This window comes from Leptonychotes weddellii, chromosome 4 (genome assembly GCF_054177405.1).
Source record: "Leptonychotes weddellii isolate Sample4059 chromosome 4, ASM5417740v2, whole genome shotgun sequence".
Classification (NCBI taxonomy): domain Eukaryota; kingdom Metazoa; phylum Chordata; class Mammalia; order Carnivora; family Phocidae; genus Leptonychotes; species Leptonychotes weddellii.
This window is the reverse complement of record NC_138372.1, coordinates 45,978,389-46,004,297: the sequence shown is the minus strand read 5'-3', so window position 1 is coordinate 46,004,297 and position 25,909 is coordinate 45,978,389. Positions and strand designations below refer to the sequence as shown.

General features: G+C 40.8%; 1 protein-coding gene and 1 long non-coding RNA gene across 2 annotated transcripts in view; both read right to left on the bottom strand.

Annotated features, from left to right (window-relative positions):
- The window catches only part of PATJ (PATJ crumbs cell polarity complex component), a 332,644-nt gene extending 307,786 nt beyond the window's left edge, over positions 1-24,858 (bottom strand). Inside the window, exons 1-6 of the mRNA XM_081816865.1 lie at positions 24,717-24,858; positions 11,202-11,258; positions 10,935-11,101; positions 8,315-8,509; positions 6,444-6,583; positions 375-570 (exon numbers count right to left, since the gene is read on the bottom strand). Of these exons, the coding sequence (XP_081672991.1) occupies positions 375-570; positions 6,444-6,583; positions 8,315-8,509; positions 10,935-11,101; positions 11,202-11,223 (720 nt within the window). The 5' untranslated portion in view covers positions 11,224-11,258; positions 24,717-24,858. The remainder of the gene's footprint in view (positions 1-374; positions 571-6,443; positions 6,584-8,314; positions 8,510-10,934; positions 11,102-11,201; positions 11,259-24,716) is intronic.
- On the bottom strand, positions 1,989-2,981 carry LOC145721049 (uncharacterized). Its single transcript, XR_014144520.1, has 2 exons — positions 2,477-2,981; positions 1,989-2,341 (listed from the first exon to the last, which is right to left on the bottom strand). It is a non-coding gene; the product is annotated as an uncharacterized LOC145721049 (long non-coding RNA).
- Positions 24,859-25,909: the final 1,051 nt, after the last annotated feature.

Sequence of the window (25,909 nt, the reverse complement as noted above, 5' to 3'; positions counted from 1 at the left end):
ATATGATCTACAAAAATGTTTTTGAGATAAATAACATAACTAAATCTTACTTAAGATACTCAACAGTAAATCTCTAATAAAAACTCTCAGCTTAATTAAGAACCGCCTACATCACTGCAGAACAAGGCTCTTTCCAAATAAGTTATGCGTAATACAACAATTCACCTTTTACATTAAATAATAATCTTAAATAAGGAGAACCATAGGACGTTGAAAAAACAATCCTCTGTGAAATTTCTTAATATGTTAATGCTGTATTTAGAGATGTGATCTTTCCTGAAGTATGACAAATAAAATAGCATCTTCTAAATGTCTTTACACTTCTTAAAATCAGTAGCATAATTCAAAATTATTTTTCCAAATTTGTAACTCACTGTTTCAGGCAGAGTGGTATCAGTTAGGCTGGTAGAAGTACTGCTTTTTCTGTGGACGGGTTCCCTGGCCACAACCAGATGCAGAGATCCAGTGGTTTGTTGTAATAACGCAATTGCTCGCTGATGGGAAATGTTCTGATCCAGTGGTGTGTGATTAATAGCCAATATTTGGTCATTTTCCCTTAATCTTTGATCCCTTGATAGAATAAGAAAATTCTGTTATAAGTGATACAATAGCATCATTAAAAAAAAAATCTTTTATTCAAGTGGAACAGTTTATCTCTTATGGCACTACTTCACTTAGTACATTTATTCAAATAATTATATGACAGCTCTTCAGGGTGCTTTTCATCAAAGCACTTATTAGCTAACTAACCGATTAAGTGGTGCATCCCTAAACGTGTGCGCACGCACACACACACACACACACAACCATCTGGCTAGAAAAATAAGCAAAAACAATGCGTGGGGGGGCCCCACTGCCAAGGTTTTGCATATAAAAACACTGCCACCATTCTGCACGAATCCTATACTCCTGAACCCCTTCCAACCTGACTTCAGCATATACCACACTGGGGTAACTGTATCCTCAAATTCACCAATAACCTCCTCTCTAGCAGAGTCACCCTGTCTAGATCATCCTTTACATCTCCGACATCTGTCAATTGTTAGGCCAAACTCTCCTTGAAAATCAATAGATGCTACTTCTAAATCTGTATTTAAGCCCTTCTCTCTGTCTCAATCCTCAACTGCCCAACTGCTAACCTAGATAAAAAAAGAACTATTTTAAAAAGAAATTAGCAAAACCTTAAGGAAAAAAACACACTATTATAGTTAATATTTACTGAGCACTTGTTAGAAGCCACATAATGTGCTAGATGCTTTATAGGTATTATCTCATTTAATTCTCACAACCACCTCTTACTTAGTGACAGGGGAACCTGGGTGGCACAGTCAGTTAAACATCCGACTCTTGATTTCAGCTGAGGTCATGGTCTCAGGGTCCTGAGATCGAGCCCTGCATTGAGCCCCATGTCGGGCTCCGCACTCAGCACGGAGTCTGCTTGTCCCTCTCCCTCCCCCCCACTTGTACTCTCTAAGATAAAATTTAAAAAAAAAAAGGTAGTTACATTTTACATGTAAGAAATTAAAGCCTTATCTTAGCTGACTCTGAAACGTATTTCACTTTAGTAGGATTTACATATTTGACTTCATTATCTCCCAGACACCACTCTTTCTTCCCATTTCTCCATCATCACACCTTCAGTTCCTTCTTAACCCTCTTTATCTCTTTGCCTCCACCCATCTTCTTCCATTCCCCATGTCAACCATCCAGTGGAGATCCTTCTCTAATGCCTAAAAGTGAACTTTCAAAATTTCTCAAGGTTTATTTTGCTAGGCTCTCTTAATGCTGGTATCGCCCAACTTGAAAACGTGTAACAATTATCTGTGATTACTGACCAGTAAGGAGAGAGCCAAAGGAAAGAGAACAAACTCTTATCATCATAGTTTCATAAATGAAAATTAACCTTCAAAATACAGAATCTCCCAGAGGAGGGATTTATCTAATTCAAAAACTCAGAATTATGAAAATTCCATTATATTGCCCTTATCTTTCTTAGGTCACAGCAGATTCAGCAAAACTTTGTCATGGATCAGAATTTGGTAGTTTTTTTTTCTTAAGATTTATTTATTTTAGAGACAGCGAGAGTGGGGCAGGGGCCGGGGGACAGAGGGAGAGGGAGATCTCCAGCAGACTCCCTGCTGAGCATGGAGCCTGATGCAAGGCTCAACCCCACGACCCTGAGCTCGTGACCTGAGCCGAAATCAAGAGTGGATGCTTCACCGACTGAGCCACCCAGGCACTCCTGGTAACTTTTTTTTTTTAAAGATTTTATTTTTAAGTAATCTACACCCAACATGGGGCTTAAACTTACTGGCCCAAGATCAAAAGTTGCATGCTCAGGCTCCCTGCTCGGCAGGGAGTCTGCTTCTCCCTCTGACCCTCCTCCCTCTCATGCTCTCTGTCTCTCATTCTCTTTGTCTCAAATAAAAAAAAAAAAAAAAAAAAAATCTAAAAAAAAAAAAGTTGCATGCTCTACCAAGGGAGCCAGCCAGGTGCCCTCAGAACAGAATCTGGTAACTTCTGAGCTCAGGGACACAGGGTAAACTTGGTTGGTATTCAAAGGCCTGTGCATGGGATGCCTGGGTGGCTCAGTCAGTTAAATGTCTGCCTTCAGCTCAGGTCATGATCCCAGGGTCCTGGTATTAAGTCCCACATTGGGCTCCTTGCTCAGCATAGAGCCTGCTTCTCCCGCTGCCTGCCATTCTCTTGCTCTCACTCTCGCCCTCTCTCTGACAAATAAAATCTTAAAAAATAAGTAAATAAAGCACTACCTCTTAAAAAAACAAAAATGGGCGCCTGGGTGGCTCAGTTGGTTAAGCGACTGCTTTCGGCTCAGGTCATGATCCTGGAGTCCCTGGATCGAGTCCCGCATGGGGCTCCCTGCTCGGCAGGGAGCCTGCTTCTCCCTCTGACCCTCCCCCCTCTCATGTGCTCTCTCTCTCTCATTCTCTCCGTCTCAAATAAATAAATAAAATCTTTAAAAAAAAAAAAACAAACAAAAAAAACACAAAGGCCTGTGCATGTGGTCCCCGAGTACTCCTTCCAACTTGGCTTCATTCCCACATAAACCCCCTTTCCGACCATTCTGACCTACTCTTTCCCACTCAAACACGTGTGGCATTTCCTGCTCTTGTGTAGATGGTTTCCTCCATCTCTGATGCCCTTTGACTCTACTCAGCCAAATCAATCCACCCTCTGTGATCAGCTGAGTGTCTCTCTTTCCCACCCTCCCCATCACTTACCTCATTATCACAGTGCTCTGAACCACTCATTTACCACTCACTGAATATTCATTTATACTAAATATGCTATCGACAGAGCTAGCTAAATCCTACTAACCTGTATGTTTTCTGAGGATAGACACTCATGTTTTAGATTCTCTTTTGAAACTAGCAAGTTACATATGAAAATATCTATTTTTGAGGTCAAAATTGTGGGTGGCTCTCATAATAAATCAGATATCATTAAAAATGCTGCTTAGGGGCGCCTGGGTAGATCAGTCAGTTAAGCATCTGCCTTCCGCTCAGGTCATGATCCCAGGGTCGTGGGATCAATCGGGCTCCTAACTCAGCAGAGGGTCTGCTTCTCCCTCTGCCCTCTTCCCTCTCGTGCTGTCTCTCATTCTCTCTCTCTCTCAAATAAATGAATAAAATCTTTTAATTAATAAATAAATAAATAAATAAATAAAAATAAAAGTGTTGCTTATACATCCTGGGGCACCTGGGTGACTCAGTCAGTTGAGTGTCTGACTCTTGATTTCAGCTCAGGGTGGTGGGATTGAGCCCCGCATTGGGCTTGCAATGGGCATGGAGCCTGCTTGGGATTTTCTCAATTTCTCTCCCTCTGCCCCTCCCCCCGCCCCTCATTTGCTCTCGTGCTCTCTCTTTAGAAAAAATAAAAATAAAAATGTTGCTTATACATCCTTTTATTAATATTAGGAAAGGCTTATTATGTTGAGATAAGGATATAAAATTGTATATGCTCCATGACCTTGTCTTTTTAAAAAGAAAACATTCAACTGTATTTCCTAGTTGTCTTAGGGTAGTCAAAGTCCTAGAGTTTGCTTATCATATTTCTATATTTTATGATTTTCTATTATATGTATTACTTTCATAATTTTGAAATATATATTTTATAAATTGAAAATGTTGCCTGCGACCTTTCCCAAGTCCTACATTTGTTTTTAAATGTGACCACTATGGACAATACCAGAAATTACTTCCAGTTTCCCATCTCCAATGTCCTTCTTTCTCTGACTTCTTTACCTAAATTCCTATTCACAGCTTGTTCATTAAGGAAAATTTCTTAATTAATCCCAAATGAATGAGATACTCTTGAATCTTTTCAACCCTGATATAACTAATTTGGATAAGTTCTTAATTTACTCACATTCAAATCTACTATTTTCTGGAAATCAATCTATTTTAATCTACCCCCCCACCCCCACCCCAATAGACTGCCAGGACACTATACTTATTCCTAGTTAAGTATCTGCTCAGGGAATATAACCTCAACTCCAGATAAACAAATTGTGGAGAAAAGAAATCTCCTGGAAAATATGATTTTGATGGATTCTAAAGTTGAACAGAATTAGTTTTACTGCTACTATTATTTATAATTTAACTCCCACATACTGTTTGTACTGAATACATATTTTTCATTTAAGGTTGAGATGAGTTCTGTCTCTCCATTGCAACATTCAAAAATAATGGATTCCCATTACTTTGAGAGACAATGGTCTTAGGTAAGCTCCTAAAATAACACAATTCTATGTGGAAAGTCCTCAGGAGAAAGGAAGAACTGATCATGAAAACCATTTAACATGATCTAGAAGGTCATGCATGACTGACCCCACCTCTCTCCAATCCTTTCTTGTACTCTCTTGCACTAAGCTCCCACACCAGGTAAATACCAGCCTCACTCCAAGGATAGGAGCTGTGTTCCTTCTCTCCATAGGACTACTGCTCAAGACAGTCTCTCTTTTCCTCTGACACCTTCTGCTCTTTGCAGACCCCACTCCTTTAAGCACTGCTGTCTCTGGGAAGCCACCTGACTGCTTAGCCTTGGTCAAGGCTCTTTACACACTAACATGTCAAACTTCTCTTTTTGAAAATGTTCACTTCAATCTGTAACTACAGACTTAGTACAGAGTACCTCAGACATAAGGATTGACCACAAAAAGGTTGCACAACTTTGAAGATACACTAAAAACTACTGAATTGTACACTTTAAAATGAGACGTTTACGGTACGTGAACTGTATACCAATAATAATTTTTTAAGTTAAAAAATTTAGAAAGAAAAGTTGGGCCAATAAAAGTTAAATAGACTTTTTGTCGAGGGACAGCATAGCCTAAAGTAAACTAACGGTAAGTGACCCGACGTCCGGGCTCACCTGGGATTGTCTAGGTTTGCCAGAATAGTCCTACTCTATACCTGCTGTTTCAGGGTCATTAACAGAACCCCCTCTCAGTCCCAAAACTCTCCCAACATGGACAATAAACTATATGGTCACCCTAACTATGTGTACCCAATCTCCAAGAACAGCATAGAATTTCACAAATACATCTGACACTGATAAGTTTCCTCAGTTTCCTCAGAACATACTTGAGGAAATGCCACATGAAATGGCAAGAATAAAAGCTGCAAAGGCATGGAAATCCATTATTTCTGAATATTCAGGTGGGGAGCCTAGAACTGATCCTCCATGAATGGTGAATGTAAATTCAAAAATTTATTATTGGCTGAGAATTTTTTTTTAATAATAGAACCACTGCTGTTGCTAACAGGTAGTAGTAACGTAATGAACAGTGTGCTTATTAAATGAATAATAAAAGACCTGAAATCAAATAGAGACAGAATATAAGGCTTGCACATACCTCTTAAAATAAGAAAACCATGGCACAGTGCAATAGGGGGGAATCACGCAGATTTAAGGAGGCTTTTAATTGACAAGAGAAATAATCAACAGTGTGATAGGACCACAAAAACAATTTTATAATCTTAAGTTTAATAAACCAGAGTATGCAGAATCCGAATTTCAGTATTTCCATGTTACTGATCAGACGTAGCTAAAATACCATGTTCGATTGTGGGAGAGTATGGCAGAATAGAAAGCGCACTAGCTTGGCTGAGACTGTCTTGGAATCATATCAGGGCTCATGGTTCCAGCATCAACAGCTCTGTGACTACAGGTAAAGCACTGAGCCTCTCTGAATTCAGCTTTCTCATCTACGGAACAGGGTAATGGTATTACTAGCTAGATGGCTGCCGCAAGTACCTGGGAGAGTATCTGCTAAAGGCCTGACAAAGGCATATGAGAAGGAAACACGTTAGCTGCTACGGTTAACTGTTTTAATTACTAGTTTCTTATTCTCTTCAGAATAATGTTTTCAGGATTCTCAGAAAAAGATTAGCAAAACGCAAAAGGAACAACCTCCTCACCTGTCTGCTATACTCCCTGGCTGCACTTCCTTCACCAAGATATCAACTTCTCCCAGATTTTGACTTCTCAGGGCCACCACACTGAATCCAAGGCCTCCGGATGAAGGCCGTTCTATATCGATATATTCAATTTGCCGGCCCTAATGAAGGGGGATAATAAAAACAAAAAAGTCAATGAAGTACATTTAACCACTGTACTCTTTCCAAAGAACTGAAATTGCTATTTTTGTGAGTAACACAACAAACAGCTTCTCCTAAGTCATCTCTAGCCAAAAAAACTCAGCATTTCAGCAATACGTTATTTCTGGAAATCCTCTCACTTGATTATCTTCAGTAGGACATAAGAGGGCGTGTGCGGGGCGCCTGGGTGGCTCAGTCGTTAAGCGTCTGCCTTCGGCTCAGGTCATGGTCCCAGGGTCCTGGGATCGAGCCCCGCATCGGGCTCCCTGCTCTGCAGGAAGCCTGCTTCTCCCTCTCCCACTCCCCCTGCTTGTGTTCCCTCTCTCGCTGTATCTCTCTCTGTCAAATAAATAAAATCTTTAAAAAAAAAAAAAAAAGAGGGCGTGTGCAGTGTTCTGCAACCTCAGGGAATCAGAGAGGTATTTTCACACTTCATTCACATTGTGAGATGAAGACCACACTGGATGAAAATTCCTGAGAAAAAAAACTTTTTCCACAGTAAATTCTGAATTACTTTTTATACTGAATTTCTCTAAGTTCTCTTCATGCAAAATATGTTTTTAAATGAGGAAAGCAAAATAGATAGCAAAAATATGCCAGTGTTGGGGCGCCTGGGTGGCTCAGTTGTTAAGCGTCTGCCTTCGGCTCAGGTCATGATCCCAGGGTCCTGGGATCAAGCCCCGCATCGGGCTCCCTGCTTGGCGGGAAGCCTGCTTCTCCCTTTCCCACTCCCCCTGCTTGTGTTCCCTCTCTCGCTGTTTCTCTCTCTCTGTCAAATAAATAAATAAAATCTTAAAAAAAAAAAAAATATGCCAGTGTTCAGCCTAAGTTAGAACCAGCTGCATTTGTTAGGGTCCTGTTTTTAATTATATTGTGATGAATTAATCCATTTTGTTAGGTTAATTCAAAAGATTATGGAAAGGCCACCATTCAAATGCGTTCTACGTGTAATGAACAGTATTTGATTGCTTTAGTTAATAATTGCATTTATGACATGAGAACTTCATAAATGTAATCACATAACAGAAGCATCACATAAAGATAATTATTAGTCAAATTAAGAGGACAGAGCTATAAAGTCAAAAAAGAATTAGGTGTAGATTTAAATATTACACCTTAAACAGATTCTTTGTGATCTTAAAACTCAACTTTCATTTTAAAGACACTTATTAGAAGGTGAGTTGACAAACATAAAACACATCCAAAAATTCAACTGTATAATTTTTAATACGTATTAGGGATAAAACTGGATTACTCCCTCAAATGTTCCCAGAGATTTTCCAAATCATATTAATTCTAACTCCCATTAATTCTGTATTGATAAAAAGTTAAAAACAGTTCAAAGGGAATTTCATCACTTCTGGCAGACATATCAATTTTCCTATGATCAAAATCATAAGAATCTCTTTTCAAGTGCAGATATGTGTCAAATTGGAGTAATTGTGTAAAAACTCCTTACCACACACACATATTTTCCTTAAGTCATTTTAAGCCAATAAATTTCTAATACACAGCTTAGAAAATAGTATCAATCTTTCCTAACAAAATAAAAATGCAAGCAAACCACACATAGTAGCAAATTTTAAGGCAAAAAGAGAGTATTCTTCTTTTTTAAAGAGTATTGTTTTCTTTTTTTAACCTATAACAGGAGAAATATAGCTAAATATTCCCATGACAAGATATAACTTTACCTGCGCCATCTGTTGAATGACTGAGTTAAAGTCTTCATTTCTTGACTTAGGAGTCCAAGGAAATAACCCAGAGACAGTCAAATTATTAGAGGGTCTTTGGGCATTCCCGTTAGTAATGGCACCATCTGTAAACACTAATAGACCTTTCCTAGAAAAATCAAAGTTGGCCAAACAATCTGAGGGTATATGGCTGAGCTGTTGGGGAGAAAAACAAGAGAATCATCAACAGAAACCTATAGAAAATAAATTATTTCTATTTATTAAGTATTCTATTTTGCCCATTACATGTATAATTTGCCTATTAAATATTTGCACATGAAAAAATAAGACACAGATACATGAATCTGTGTTTGCAAGGCTACAATTTTTTTATTTAGTATTACACAGAATATTTAATAGGTTAAAATGTGTTGCTTCCTGGGGCACCGGGGTGGCTCAGCTGGTTAAGCGTCTGACTCTTGGTTTCGGCTTGGGTCAAGATCTCAGGGCCTCTGCTTGAGATTCTCTCCCTCTCCTTTCCTTCTCCCTCTGACCTCTCCCAGCTCATGTGCTCTCTCTAAAATAAATAAATCTTTAAAAAAAATATATGTTGCTTCTTGCCTTGTACCATTACCTCAAGTTAACAGCATGTACAACAGTTCATTACACTTCACATACACAGATACATCCAGTCAGATAAACATGTAGACACTGAGCCCTTTTGCATTTCCATGTAAAAGGCCACAAAAGATCCGCAGGTAAGTTAAACAAAAATAACAATAACAGTATTTACTGAATGACTGCTATGAGCAAAGTACTATACCAAACTCTTACTTGTTATCTCATTTAATCCTTATAACAGCCCTAAGAGATATTATTATTCCATTTTGCGAACATGAAAACTAAGACACACAGGTTAACTTGCCCAAGATTAGTGGCAAATGAGTCACAGAGCCACTTAAACATTACAGGGAAAAAAAAAAAAAAAAAAGGAGGGAGAGAATTCTGTAATTACGGTGAATAGGAAAATAGAGGTTAAGTTTTAAAATATCATTGGCTGATAGAAATGCCACCAGTGGAATGAAGGTAACATCAAGAACAAATGTCGGGGAGGCGGGGAGCCTGGGTGGCTCAGTTGGTGAAGCGTCTGCCTTCAGCTCTGGTCCTGATCCCAAGGTCCTGGGACTGAGCCCCATGTGGGACTCCCTGCTCAGCTGGGAGTCTGTTCCTCCCTCTCCCTCTGACCCTCCCCCTGCTTGTGCTCTCCCTCTCACTTACTCTCTAGTGAATAATTAAAAAAAAAAAAAAAAAAATGTCAACAGGACCTCATTAAAAAAAAAAAAAACAATACCCATCAAAACTCTGTGAAACACTCAAAAAAAAAATCAGATTTTACAGTTGAATGGATAAAAATATGATTATGCATATAACAACTGCAAACTACATAAATATAAAAGATTGTTATTATGATGCAGTGGTTGGTCAAGTCCACTCTTAGTCCAGTAAGAGTAAGAGATTTGTGGTGACCTTTCCCAATTTCTGTTGCTACCAATAGAATTCACTGTTGCACTACAGGACTCATCGCATGACCAGGGAATATAGAAAGCAGACCATCAATATGGGAAGTGATAAAATTATGGTATAATTCTAATCTAGAGAAAGAAATTCACAAAAAGGCATACGTGCAGAGTTTAATCCTTAGTTATAGAAAAATCACTTGCTAAATATTTATGGGCAGCCATTTTGATTTATCAGCAAAACCATTGTTTTCCCAGATTTTATTAATTTTCTCTTAACAATTGTTACATTATCTCCAATTACATTTAAAATTCTGCCCAAAAGTAACCCATAGGATAGCTACTATTCAAGCCCAGCTTCTAGAATAGATGATTTAAAAGCAGTTTGCCATCCCTGACCCCAAAACACAGCAACCAAGAGGACAACTAAAATTATTAATTTACATCACTCTAAGAAGAAGTGCTATTTTGCCAATAGTTGAACACAATATGCATGTAGAAACCGCAAGAGTCTGGGTATTATGCTATATGTAGTAGAGGAAAGACAGGTAAATATTAAAACACCGGTTATAATGCTCCCGAAAACTTTCTGACCAGAATATCCATGACAGTTAATACTTATTTGGTAATTATTTGATAAATAATTGATATTTGAGAGGTGTAAATGATATGCTACAAGGGTATGATCCCTTCTTGCTAGGGAAAAAAAAGACTTCAGAAAGAAAATATATTTAGACTAAACACTATTTTATATTTTGAAGAAAATGTTGGGAAGTGTGAAAGCATCGGACCTTTACATATTTAAATAAGTACAACTTATATTCCAAAACCAAACACAAAATTTATCATAAACATTTTAAGTAGGCCTTACGCCCAACCTGGGGCTTGAACTCAAGACCCCAACATAAACAGTCACATGCTCTACAGAGTGAGCCAGCCAGGCAACCCCCACAAACATTTTTAAACTATCCATGCCAATGCTACCTACAGGTCACAAGTCCCAGGACAGTCTCTTGCTGAATTAAGCATACTTAGAGACAGTTTGTCTGTGTCTATCTCCTTCTATGTTTCTTTGCTGGTTTGAACATACCAACATGTAAAAAAAACCCTGATGAGTAACTTACTTGCCCTTTCAGTTGCTTGATGGACTGCTGAAGTGTGAGTATCTGATTGAAGAGGGGGCTCTTTAGTGTCTCATAAAACAGAGAGAGCTTCTCATTCTGCGATGTGTCCCCCTTCTCCTGCAGTTTCATTTTTAGGCGATCAAGAACTTGTAGGACCTGCAGTTTATCTTGTTTGAAGAAGGATAATCAGAGCACAAGTTAATTCCATCATACATTCCATTGTGATTCATTAATTAATTTATTGACAGAAGTATATAACTAGTATACCTGGACCAGGATTTTCAGGCATTTTGAATGACTGTCTTCAATTCCTTTTAAAGAAACCTAAAGAAAAATTTTAAAACACAAAAGATGATTTTCCGTTAGTATATACTTGTCTATAGTTCTGTAAAAAAATTATAGAAAGGGGGGGTGAGAGGATGGGTTAACCTGGTGATGGGTATTGAGGAGGGCACGTTCTGCATGGAGCACAGGGTGTTATGCACAAACAATGAATCATGGAACACTTCATCTAAAACTAATGATGTAATGTATGGGGATTAACATAACAATAAAAAAAATTTTTAAAAATTATAGAAAACCTCAACAACATTCTTCATCAAAAGGCTTCACTCAAATTCAAATTAAAACTACAGGGGCGCCTGGGTGGCTCAGTTGGTTAAGCGACTGCCTTCAGCTCAGGTCATGATCCTGGAGTCCCGGGATCGAGTCCCACATCGGGCTCCCTGCTCGGCGGGGGGTCTGCTTCTCCCGCTGATCCTCTTCCCTCTCATGCTCTCTCTCTCAAATAAATAAATAAAATCTTAAAAAAAAAAAAAAACTACAATAAGGTGCCACTATATACCCACTAGGTTGGCTCAAACTAGAAAGATAAACAGACAATTTGTTGAGTGTTGACAAAGGCATGAAGTAACTGGAACTCTCAACATCACTAGTAGGAACGCAAAATGGTACGTGCACTTTGAAAAGTTGTTTGGTAGTTTCTTACAGAGTTAGAAATAGACTTACTATATGACTCAGCACTTCCACTCCTAAATACTTACCAAGAAAAATGAAAATACAAACTCACAAAAGACCTATACATGAATGTTCATAGCATTTTTATTTATAAAAGCCTTGAACTAAGAAAAACCCAAATGTCTAATAACAGACGACTATATAAGCAAATTACAGAATGTAAACAGAATGGAAATGTTCTAAGTTTTGAATGGGGTACTTAGTGTTTACACAGATGTATACATTTGTCCAAATTCATTGACCTATTTTATTTTATTTTTAAAGATTTTATTTATTTGAGAGAGAGACACAGCGAGAGAGGGAACACAAGCAGGGGGAGTGGGACAGGGAGAAGCAGGCTTCCCGTGGAGCAGGGAGCCCGATGTGGGGCTCGATCCTAGGACCCTGGGATCATGACCTGAGCCAAAGGCAGACGCTTAACGACTGAGTCACCCAGGCGCCCTGACCTACATATTTTAAATCAGTACATTTTATTGTACACAAATCATACTTTAATAAAGTTGATTTTGTAAAAAAAAAAAAGGATCCTGGATTGGAAAAGTGGAAAAGAACATCTAAATTAAGAGATGAAGAATATTTGAGAGAGATTAAGGGGGAAAAAAGCCCCAAGCTGCAAAAACGGTCCCAGATTCCTACTTGTCATCTGAGTCTCCAAAATGTAACCACCCAACATATTGGCATTTTCTATGTTTTTCTGTGTGTGTTTTTTTTTTTTTTAGATTTTATTTATTTGACAGAGAGAGACACAAGAGAGGGAACACAAGCAGGGGGAGCGGGAGAGGAAGAAGCAGGCCTCCCGTTGAGCAGGGAGCCCAATGCGGGGCTCGATCCCAGGACTCTGGGATCATGACCTAAGCCGAAGGCAGACGCTTAACGACTGAGCCACTCAGCTGCCCCCATTTTCTGTTTTTAATTCCAGTGACTGGTTCAAACTAGCCTAAAATGTAATGTAATCACAACTCAAAATCCTCTGCTAGGACCAAACTGGCACTTTCACGGTGGTCATTTATAGTAATGGTACACTAGGCTGCAGTGAACCATCAAAGAAATAGGAGTACTATATAGTCAAAATTCTCTTACATCACCTCTGGATACAGTTGCTGAATGAGATCTTTATCTTCTAATTTAAGGTCACTAAGTAGGAAAGCATATTAAAAGCCAGAAGGGATGCCACCTGCATTGATAAAAGGTCCATGTATTCCATCCAAATGTTCACTGGATTCAGTGCGAACTACCAAACTGCTGAAGAGAGCATCACGGAACTGCTGATGAGCTCAGCATCTCAACTGTGCAACCTTTACAACTACCCATTGACAGGTAACTGAGTAACAAAAGACCGTTTCAGTGGCACTGTCCTTTTCTATAGCAGCCTAAGGCCCAAGAGGATTGACAAGAGCAGCTCTGTGGTCATTAACATCAACCTCTCTGAAAGAAAGAATGCAAGCTAAAACTAGGAGATGCAAATTTTTACTGTCAGATGGGCAATTTTTTTAAATTAATAATAACACGTACTCTAGATGTCATGGAAAAACAGGTGGGAATATAAATTTGCACAATCTTTTAGGAGAGCAACTTTAGCAATAGCTATCAATATACTAAATTTGTATTCTCTTTAACCCAGAAGGGCTACTTCTGAGTGTCTCCCTTAAAGAGATACTTTCAAAAGGGCACACAGATGTGTTGTACAAAGATATTCACTTCATTGTTAAGAGCAAAAGTCCAGGGGCGCCTGGGTGGCTCAGTCATTACGCGTCTGCCTTTGGCTCAGGTCATGATCCCAGGGTCCTGGGATCGAGTCCTGCATCGGGCTCCCTGCTCCACGGGAAGCCTGCTTCTCCCTCTCCCACTCCCCCTGCCTGTATTCCCTCTCTCGCTGTGTCTCTGTCAAATAAGTAAATAAAATCTTAAAGAAAAAAGAAAACTCCAGGAACAACTGATCTGTCAAAAGCAATCAGTCATTATAATAATACAGTAGGTCTGAATCTATTGAAATGAGGAGGAGGGAATCAGTTAACAGTGTAACAGTAAGCCTGTGGCTCCCTCCTTCAGGGAAGGATTCCCAGCTTGATAACCAGAACCCCTTGCAAACACCCTAAAGGTTTTTGATAGATAACAGCCCCTCATTTTTAAACATCAGTAAATACCTGATTTTTTTAAAAAAGATTTTATTTATTCATTAGAGAGAGAGAGAACACAAGCAGGGGAGCAGCAGAGGGAAAGGGAGAAGCAGACTCCCCACTGAGCTGAGAGCCCGACGTGGGGCCCCATCCCAGGACCTAGAGATCATGACCTCAGCCGAAGGCAGACACTTAACCGACTGAGCCACCCAGGTGCCCCAATACCTGATCTGTCTTAATTGCTTTTTGTAAATAATCTGAAAATGTATGGATTTATGGGTCATGGCTGATGAGAAGATAGGAGATAACCACACAGACATTTTCTGCTTGTGTAACTAATGGAGTATAAAACTCAGGATTCCCCAAACTCAAAAGGTTTCCTTTGAGAAAAATGTTTCTCTGTATATTGTTGAGAACTTGTCTGGTAACCCAAAACAAAAATGTGTCCTAAGGTTGAAATTTACTCCTGGAAGCAAATTAAAAATTGTGGGTAAAGTCTGTCAGAAATAGATTTATAAATGACTTAATGTCAATCTACATGTAACTAGGTATTTTAAGTGTGTCGATAATAGGTCCTAAGAAGAAAAGTGACATTCTTCGGAATGCCTACTGGCTGGGTACTCCTCCAGCAAGGAATGTCTGTGCTTACCTCCTGCATGTAACCACTGAATCATGAGTAAGGTTTGGTGCTGGTTTGGTGAAGTTTGAGCTCATTCACATGAGCATGCTTTGACAATTCAATCCTCTATGTTAACAAAAGAACATTAACACACACAACTGATTGGGAAAATGTGTTTGTGTGTAAATTTCTAGATTTAGAAAGATAGTTAATTTCATAGTGATAACTTCTAGAAACGGGGATGGGAGATAAAAATATTAGACTTTGGGGCGCCTAGGTGGCTCAGTTGGTTAAGCAACCGCCTCGGGCTCGGGTCATGATCCTGGAGTCCTAGGATCGAGTCCCCACATCAGGCTCCCTGCTCAGCAAGGAGTCTGCTTCTCCCTCTGACCCTCCCCCTTCTTGTGCTCTCTCTCTCTCTCATTGTCTAATAAATAAATAAATCTTTAAAAAAAATTAGACTTTTACTTCATAGATTTTAGTGCTGTTTGAATTTTATTTCAAAAGCATGTCTAATTTTTATCACTTAAAAACTAAAAAAGATAATGGCTGAGATGGCCTAATGAGAGAGCATGCAGATACAAAGATAACAACAACATGATAGGATAATTATATCGTAAGGCATAACCATCAGTCGCAGTGGTGTGTGCCATGGGCTAAGTGAAATCACAAAGGGAGACAGACTAAACCTGCGTGGGGATGTTTGGAATGCTGGAAAGAGAACACATTAGAAACTTCTCTCGCAAAAGAAAAAGAATGTGGTGTAAAAGGAGAGTGGTCATTTGCCTTCATTTGCCTAAAACAGCCTCAGATTACCTGGCATCGTTATGGATAGTGTTCCATTTCCCTCGCAAAAGTGTTGCCGTTATGAATGGACAGAAAAGAAGTGACATATATATACACAATAGGTATTAGCCATAAAAAAAGAATGAGCCCTTACCATTTGCGACAACATGGATGGACCTACAGGGTATTATGCTAAGTGAAATAAGTCAGACAAAGACAAATACCATATGATTTCACTCATATGTGGAATCTAAAAACAACAAGTAACCCCAAAAAAACCTCTTAAATACAGAGACCTGATGATTGCCAGAGGGGAGGTGGAGGGATGGGTGAAATAGATAAAGCTGATTAAGGGGTACAAACTTCCAGTTATAAAATTTTTAAAAATTTTAAGTGTCACAGTTTGAATGACCTGTGGGGCTACCCTGGGTCAGTGGTTCTCAAATTTTAGCATGCATCAGAATTGCCAGGAGGGCTTGTGCAAACACAAGTTGCCAGGGCCCACCCCCAGAGTTTCTGATTCTGCAGGTCTGAGGTAAGCCAGAGAATCTGCATTTCTAACAAAGTTCCCATGTGATCCTGAGGCTGCTAGCATAGAGGCCACAATTTAAGAACTACTGTACACAGGTGTACAAGCTCGTGAATTTCTGTGAGAATATTAACTAGCTTTAAATGACCTAGCATAAGGTCTCTGAAAATAGGACAAAAAAAAAGTGTTCTTTTGTGTTTGTGTGAGGGTTTTTTGTTTTTGTTTTGTTCGTTTGTTTGTTTTTCTGCAACTGTGGACTGCAAATTGATGCTTGGCTCATAGATAAGCACCAAAATTGGGAATAAGCATTTAGAAACCATGTAATGTGGCAGAGTAATGTTGATCTATTCAATTTAGTAATAAAATCTTGACTTACCTTTTCTTCTTTTATTTTCATTTCTCTAACAATTCCTTTTTCTGATAAATTATGTTACAAAAATATCAGTCCTTGAAAGACTGGGGGTGCAGGGGAAACCTGATCTCTTACCGCTGACAGTTTAAGCAGCACAGACTTAAATAGACTTTGAGAGGGTCCTTGTAAATAATGCTAAGTAGACTGTCTTTATCCTGTAAGCAACAGGAAGTAATTAAAGGCTTTTAAGTAGGGAAGTATTGAGTCCAGATTTCTATTTAAAAAGGTAATTCTGGTAATAGGATAGATTAGTGGTCCTCAAACATTTTTAAACACACATTCCCATCAGTGAGAATATGTTGACCGTTCACCTTTTTTTTTTTTTTTTTAAGATTTTATTTATTTCTTTGACAGAGACACAGCGAGAGAGGGAACACAAGCAGGGGGAGTGGGAGAGGGAAAGCAGGCTTCCCGCCGAGCAGGGAGCCCGATGCAGGGCTCGATCCCAGAACCCTGGGATCATGACCTGAGCTGAAGGCAGACGCTTAACGACTGAGCCACCCAGGCGCCCTTATTTTTTATAATTATATACACATACTATTATTTACATGTCATATGTTTTAAAACATACATAAAATAAAAAATGCCGTGACAGTAAGATAAAAACACTAAAAAGCAAGGTTTATTGTCATTTTCCTACGGTCCCAATGGATCATCCTGTACATTTTGAAAACCAAGGTGGTAGAGTATCCCTCAGTAAGGGTTAAGAGTAGAAACTGGTTGGCAATCCAACCTTCTGACTCATATTTAATAAAGGCTAAACTTTGTCCACCAAGCAGGCCTGGAAAATTACTACAGTCCATGGTGTTAGGTAATATCTAGGGAAGGGGACTAAAGCCTTAAGGATATGTGAGGACAGAAGGGAGAAATGCAGTAACTCTACAGCTCAACATCCAGTAAGCAGCACACAGGCTAAATAGTCTCTCATTTTACGGTCATAAGAAATCTTCAATCAAACCACCTTGACCTATTTGACTAGGCTGAGAAACAGGGCTTACAGCAAGGAATCTCAAGTTTGTTTAAACATGGTCAAGCGGAGTCTAACTTGTCAGAGAGAGGCCACCTAGAATTGGTCATAGCCTAGATATTAAAATGCCACAGTGTGCCGCTGTCCTCCCAGTTGTAGAGCCTCCAGAGAAGGGGTGGTTATTATGCTCAGCGGCTTCCACTCCATCATTGATCAAGAGAGTCTGAGCCATGAATTTTTCATGCCTGGTTCACTGTAGGATTTGACTGAAGGAAATTATTATAATATTGTGGCTTTTCTTTATACCCATGCCTTTAGCCATTACCAATTAATGGAATATTTGGAAAAAAGCTGATGCAGAGCTAGAAATTTAATTTACATTTCTAGGAGGAGGAAACTTACTGAATAGATTAACCTCCTCAGTTCAAGAATTTAAGCGAACTAAGGACCCTGAGAAACATACTTTTCAGATTCCCAATAGCACACAGAATAGAACACCCCAAGACATCTTATACTTCTATCTAGAAAATTTGGGACAAAAAGATCATTGGCAATCAGTTTGGTAAAGTACAGGTATTCAGCATCTAATTGCAGATACGAATTGCGAGATCACAAACTCCTCACTGGGAATTCCCCCAGAGTGCAAGAGAACCAGGGAGTTTGAACAATCTAAAAGCTATTAACTATAAATGAAGTCATGATTTCAGAAGTTATTCAAAAATATAAATCCACAAACAACTTAAAGTTTCTTTTTTTTTTTTTTAGAGATTTTATTTATTTTTGCAAGACAGAATGAGCTCAAGCATGGGGGCGGGAAGGAGAGGTAGGGGAAGCGGGAGAAGCAGACTCTGCTGAGCAGGGAGCCCAATGCGGGACTCGATCCCAGTATCCTGGAATCATGACCTGAGCCAAAGGCAGATAACTGACTGAGCCACCCAGGTAAAGTTTCTATTGCTTCCTTTGAAGTGCAAAGCTCAGGTTGTATCTAATTATCAAGGCTTTGTCCCCAAAGCTCAGCATTTCTGAAGTACCAATTAAATGGGAAACAAATTTTCCTAGCCAAAGTAAACACATGTTGCTACCATGCTAATACAGATTCAAGACAGCTGTCACAGTCTTGTGTTCAAATGACAAGGCCTTTTGTAAACCTCTTAGATATAAAAGATAATATATTTTTGGCTCCTGCCAAAACACTACATTCCTGGAATTCTGGAAACAGATATATAAATTCCAGAACAATCCTGATATTTTGGGGGCCATATGCTTAAACCATAACCAATGCAGGGCGCCTGGGTGTCTCAGTTGGTTAAGCGACTGCTTTCAGCTCGGGTCATGGTCCCGGAGTCCTGGGATCGAGGCCCACGTAGGGCTCCCGGCTCAGCGGGGAGCCTGCTTCTCCCTCTGACCCTCTCCCCTCTCATGCTGTTTCTCTAATAAATAAATAAAACCTTTAAAAAAAAAAAGTTAAAAAAAAGAACATAACCCATGCTTAATTAAGTGCACTTAATGTTAGATATTCAGGACATGTTGAAATTGAAGATGAAAGATACCGTGTTAGAATCAGAACTGAAAATTGAGTCAGTTCTTCAGAATAATTCAACTGGCTAAATACTAATTTTCTTATTGAACTATTCAAAGTTAATCAATGCATATCAATATTCTGCCTGTGACTTGGCCACTGAGTGAGAACAAAGTTAAACTGTTTCATGGTATGCTTTTATCTTTCTGTTGGTGGCAGTTTTCTCTGATTGACAAAAAACAAAAACAAATACTCCCCAAACTGGGCAATTTTCACATTTATGGATCTCTGTGCAGCCAGTCCCTCACTGAAAAGACCCAGGCATTCATAAATGATTAGTTTCCACCTCAAATATTCCGTTCAATTCTCCCCCACACTGTAGGCCGTATGCCCTTCTCTCCAGAAATATGGTCATGGCATTTTCGGCATGCTCATGATATTCAAAACAATCCTAGCAAATTGTGAAATAGACCAAACTAGGCTTCCCACCAATGTTCACCCTCCGCTCCTGCTTCCTCCTGACCTTTTCCCCAGACTATTTAATCTGTCACTAAATCACATAATTCACCTTTTGGTGTCTACTATGCACCAAAGGCAAGGACATTCTGTAAAACATCTCTTGTATCTTAACAATGTAGTATTTATCACCCCCATTTTGCAGATGCAGAGACCTTGCTACAATTTCAAAAAAACAAGGAGGAAATTTCACCTCGGGAGGACGGAAAGTCAACTGTCAATGACTTTAAAAAACAAGAGTTGGAAATTTCACATTTTCAACAGTGAGAGAATGTTTGTCAACCTAACCCTCAACACCCACTTAAACTCACCTCCTTCTCCTACCTTGTCCTGGAGCCTCATTAAAATCTCCAGAAAATAACTCCAAGGGGACTGGCTGCCCTTCAAGGCAGAAGCCTTAGCCTTACCCAGCCCCTATTGTCAAAGTCACACCCATCAGTTAGGGGTCAAAGCTAAATGATGACTGGTCTGCCCCTGAAAGCTACCTACTAATTAGGCAAGATGTGCAGAGCACCAAAACAAAGGGCAGGACTTTGGTTCTGTTTTTGTTTTTTTAAAAAAGAGTAAGACCAACATGAGAGAATGCTCATCTCACAGAGACTTTACTTATTTTTTTCTTTCTAAGTTCATTTAAGTAATCTCTACACCTAACATGGGGCTCGAACTCACAACTCCAAGAGTCGCATACTCCTCCAAATGAAGCAGCCAGGTGCCCCTTACTAACTTCTTTTAACCTGAAGGCAGCTTCATAAACACATGTAATCAATGTACAGAGAATTCAAATCTGAAATTCTTAAAACACACACTACCTTTGTTTACAATATTGTTGTTCAACAGGTTTTTAAACTATATAAATGGTCATCATACTGTATATTTATCCCCAGCAATTTGTTTTACCTTATCTTTACAGTTTTAAGATTTAGTCATGAGCATATATGCAGCTTCTCTTCATTCACTGTAACTACTAAATAGTATTCCACTGTAGGAATCCATGATTTATTCCCCCAAACTCCTGTGAATGAGCATTTAGATTGTTTCCTATTGGTCACAAACACAAAAACAGGATTAGAACTAAACACCTACCTCACTAATCTACTGTCTTCCAGTTGATTCAATCACCGATTCATAAAATAAGGAAGACTCTATAGCCTAGGAGCGTTGAAATCCTGCAGACATCTGGGATTTATGGCTGGGACCAGCTCTGTGTTCTTGCACCAATTATATTTCCTTATACCTCAGATTTCTCATTTGTAAAATAGTTAATGAAAATTACTACATATTTACCGTTGAAAGGACTAAATAAGGTATTGGAAAACATGCATCCTGGCACACAGTGTTCCTTCAATACAGAGTAACTACTATTATCAACATCTCCTTTCAATCAAAATTATTTAAGGTATTTTAGGGGCTTCAAAAAAAACTAATAATTTTTTTAGCTGAGATTTTGCTATTTACTCCATAATGGTTATTTCTCAGAAGACTGAACAAAAATGTTCTGAAATGCAACGAATACAGGGGGGGCGGCAGATAACTTGGGAATTTAAAAAACCTGTTTGTAAGTAGGCATGTTAAGTGCTTCAGTCCACTAAACCCTCTCAAGGATAAACATACTCTTACTGAATCCTAACTCAGTGCAGTTCAACAGAAAAATGTGAGCCACAGAAGTAACTTCAATTTTTCTAGTAGCTGCATGAAAAGTTAATAGGAACAGGAAAAGTTAATTTAATATTTTTTTACTTCACCCAATATATACAATCAAGATGTAAATAATATAAAAAAAATAGGTATTTTACTTTTTGTTTTACACTAAATCTTCAAAATCTGATGTGTCTTTTATATTTGCAGCACATGTCCATCCCAACCGGCCCTACATGAAGTGCGCAATAGTCACATGTGCAAGGAGCTAACCAAGTTGACAGCACAGTATTAACCCATGGCTTTTCAGAAAGATCCCTGTACAGTGTTTTTAGCAAAGACTTTTGTTTACCAGCTAACATGGTCTCAATGCCTTTTATCAAATAACTCACAAACTTCAGTTCTTGCCATTAAAAATAGCACAACTCCATAATTTTAGCAGAAGTTATCGCGGTGGAGGAGTAAAGAGGAGGAGAATCATGGCTCACAGTTTACAAGACACATTCTTAACAAGGATTTAATTTCAACCTCCCTGAAGCTCAGTGAGGTAGATCATTTACAGATGGGAAAACAGAGGACCAGGGTTAAGTGACTCGCCAAGTTCTATGGTTAAGTGGATCCAATACCACGTCTCCAAACTCCACAGGCTGTGTGTACAGGAGTTTGTACAGTTGTACAAATGCAGAACGTTAGTGGGCTCTTCATCTTCAGCAGAGATCTATCCCAGTGACTCAAGTAAGGGTATTGACAGGCTCTAAATTTCTATTTGCACCAGAACTTAAAATGAGGGTTTTAAAAAAAGGCATCCAGGGGCGCCTGGGTGGCTCAGTCATTGAATATCTGCCTTCAGCTCAGGTCATGGTCCCGGGGCCTGGGATGGAGCCCCATATCGGGCTCCACGCTCAGCACGGAGTCTGCTTCTCCCTCTCCCACTCCCCCTGTTTGTGTTCCTGCTCTCGCTGTCTCTGTCACATAAATAAATAAAATATTAAAAAAAAAATAAGTAAAAATAAGAAAGGCATCCAAATCTACACAAAAACATCTGAGTATGAAAAAACCATAGCGGGGCGCCTGGGTGGCTCAGTCGTTAAGCATCTGCCTTTGGCTCGGGTCATGATCCCTGGGTCCTGGGATCGAGCCCCATATCGGGCTCCCACTAGGCGGGAAGCCTGCTTCTCCCTCTCCCCCTGCTTGTGTTCCCTCTCTCACTGTGTCTTTCTCTGTCAAATAAATAAAATCTTAAAAAAAAAAAAAAACCATAGCAATAGTCAAGCAATCTCAAATATAAGGGTGGAATAGTTCTCTCAAAAATTTACTACCAAGGTGAGCAAAATCTTTACAAATTAAACCCCATTTTGGCTTCCCCAACCTAATGTATTTTTGTTAAACAAAGCACGTAAATTCAAACTACTTGGTTGTTTAGCTTAAGGACCATTACTAAATGTTTTTAAGTAAAAATGCAATTATAAGGATTACTGAATGCTGAACCTCTAAGAATCACAAAGTTCTAGTAGTGAACTCACTACTATGGGAAAATACACAGGTTTCCCTTTTTTAAGAATACTAACTGATACCATCATTTTATTAGTGGTTACTTTCAGGGGTAGGCGGGTTTATTTTCTCCAATCTTCTACAATGAATATAGGTTAGCTTTATAGTTTAATATTAATACACGACTTAAACTTAGGCCTTCAGAAGTGCCTGTTTGGCTCATCGGGTAGAGCATGTAACAATCTCTCCAGGAGGTGAGTTTGAGTCCCAATCTTGGGGGTTGAGTTTACTTTAAAAATAATAAAATAAATGTACTAATGCCTGTAAACAGATAAGAGCTTAATATAATTTTTCCATTTTAAACGCAACTATTATTCTAATGCCAAGGTCATCTTATGTGACTGTTAACAGGATCTCAATTAGCAAATCTCTTCAGAATGGAGTTTACAAATTCTATCTCATAAACTACCTCCCAGCTCCGATATTTATTAACTTTTTTTTTTAAAGATTTTATTTATTTATTTGACAGAGAAAGACACAGTGAGAAAGGGAACACAAGCAGGGGGAGTGGGAGAGGGAGAAGCAGGCTTCCCGTTGAGCAGGGAGCCGGATGCGGGGCTCGATCCCAGGACGCTGGGATCACGACCTGAGCCGAAGGCAGACGCTTAACGACTGAGCCACCCAGGCGCCCTTAACTTTTTAATTATCTCAAATTTTTAATAATCCTGATATAGGCCGCAGGGGCCTAGAAACATCAAGTTCATCTTAGTTAAAAGTCACAATCCCCCCTAACTTTTCCTGATACTGCACAATGAAGCAATTTGCGTTTTTACGCCCACTAGCTTTTTTTTCTAAAAAAAGATGTGTACAAATGAATTGGCAATCAATAGGAGCTTAGACAGCCTAGAATGTGGTATCAACCATTCCCCGCCTAACAGATTCTTTTCTTCTAGGTCTCCAGAAGGTTTCCTCTTTAAGAAACACTTGTCTGTTGGGGCGCCTGGGTGGCTCAGTCGTTAAGCGTCTGCCTTCCGCTCGGGTCATGATCCCAAGGTCCTGGGATCGAGTCCCACATCGGGCTCCCTGCTCGGCAGGAAGCCTGCTTCTCGCTCTCCCACTCCCCCTGCTTGTGTTCCTGCTCTCGCTCTCTCTCTCTGTCAAATAAATAAATAAAATCTTAAAAAAAAAAAAAAAAGAAACACTTGTCTGTTGCGCACCTATCAATGGCCAGACTCTAAACACACCTGAGAAGCAACTTAAGAGAAATGGGGCCCTGAAAGGCGAACGCTCTCAATTGCAGAGACAAACCAGTAAACAACTAATTGGAATCCAAAGTGATAAGAGCCATCTGGAGATATGACAAAGTGCCAGATGAACGCTCCTGGGGGAGATTAACTTGGCACACCTCCTAGGTGTGCCGTGAAGGTTGGGGCTCTCGGGGGGGAGGGGGCGGATTTGAAAATGTTTTCCTAAGCTTGACTTAAAGCAGGAATCCAGCAATATCCCCAGAGCCTGGAGGCCACAGTACTTTCCATCTGATCCTCCCCATCTAAAAAGTGAGGCTAACAGAGCCCAAGCCTGAGCTCCGGCCGGGGAACTCGGCTATGTGACCCCCCCCCCCCCGCCAACGGCCCCAGATGGGGCCGGAGCCAAGTCGTCCTCTCAGATAAATCTGGAACCCCGTCCTTCTCCGGGCCCCCGTGGCAGGACCCCACCTGGTCACTCCTCTCACCCTCACCAGAGGAAGACTCCGCCCAGCTCTGGGGCCAAGCGCAGGCACCGATCTGGGTGCAAAATTTGATCCCCGCCAATCCCGGAACAGAAGTGGGCCGAGATTTGAGGGCCGGCAGGGCCTGCTGAGGCTGGGCGGCTCCGCGGCCGGCGGCCTCCGGCGAGCTCTGCACGAAGCCGGGGGGCGGGGGGGGCCACGGTGCGGTCACCCAGGCCGGACGCCGGAGGACTGCGCCCCGCACCCTCCGTGGGCCTGGTTGGGCGCCCAGCGGCGCCCCGGGTCTCCCGCGTCCACCTCCTCCCGGAGGGCGGGCGGAGAGCGCGCCGGGGGCAGGGGAGGCGGGCTCCCATGCAGGAAGAAGAGCTGCTCCCCGCCGGCCTCGGGACGCAGGGACTACCACCCCACACTGCACGCGCCCGCATAGCCAGGACCCCCGCTTTACCTGGTCCGGCGGAGACTCGGGAGCGAGCGAGCGGTCTGGCTCGACGTCGGCCCTCCCTCACCTGGGCGGAAGTGAGCGGCCCAGGGTGACCGCGCCTCACCTGGCAGGCCCTTCCCCAGCACCGACCCTCCCCGCCCGGGGCGGGGCGCCGGGGTGGCGCGGGTGGCGCGGGTGGCTCGGGCGGGGGAGCCTGGGCGGCGGGAGGCTGACTCTGGGGAGGGGAGTGCGGGGCCGGTGGGCTTCCCTGTTTTCTGCAGGTGAAATTCGTCTGGGCGAGGGAGGGTTCAAGAGCCTGGAAAAGGTGGGGTCTGGGGGCCGAGTGGGCAGGTAAAACACCAAGTGGTGGGGGCAGCCCGCGCTAATGGAGTGAGGAGATCCTGCTGGGCAGGTATTGTAGGAGGGCTGGGCGGAGAGCGAGACCCAAGGTCAAGCAAATGAAAGGATATTGATGAAAACTTGGTCAGATCTAATTAGTCCTCCATAGTCCCCAATTTCAGTTTGGTCATCTTTCCCTTGTGTTTTCTATATTGGCTGACTCAACATAAAATTCTAAGAAGTACACCTGGTGAAATTTAGTTGGCGGAAATAAAGGAATCTGGCAATATTTTGCAATATGCATGGCACTAGCTTATACATACTGATGCGGGAGGCAATTCCTCTAGGAACTCAGATGCCTCAATGTTAATTCTTCGCTAAGGGCAAGAGGTAATCTTAGCCCAGCCCCAGGATCTTGTAAGTCTGCTTTAACATAAAAATTCCTTTGGCGACTTCCTTTATCTCTACCCTGCGAAATACACGTTGGCAATCATCCTCCAAGCATATGACTCATCGATATACGTCTGAAGGGTGTCATGACTGAGCGTTTACTAAACAATAATAAATTACCTTTTCCAACAATAGCTAACCCCCTCCGGATCCTGGAAACCTTGTTTCCAAAATAACTGGGAGGCTTACCCTATCCCTAACGCCCTCCCAACTTGAAAATATATAATGGTGGGGCGCCTAGGTGGCTCAGTCGTTAAAGCGTCTGCCTTCAGCTCAGGTTATGATCTCAGGGCCCTGGGATCGAGCCCGCATTGGGCTCCCTGCCCTGCAGGAAGCCTGCTTCTCCCTCTTCTACTCCCCCTGCTTGTGTTCCCTCTCTCGCTGTCTCTCTGTCAAATAAATAAATAAAATATTTTTGGGGCGCCTGG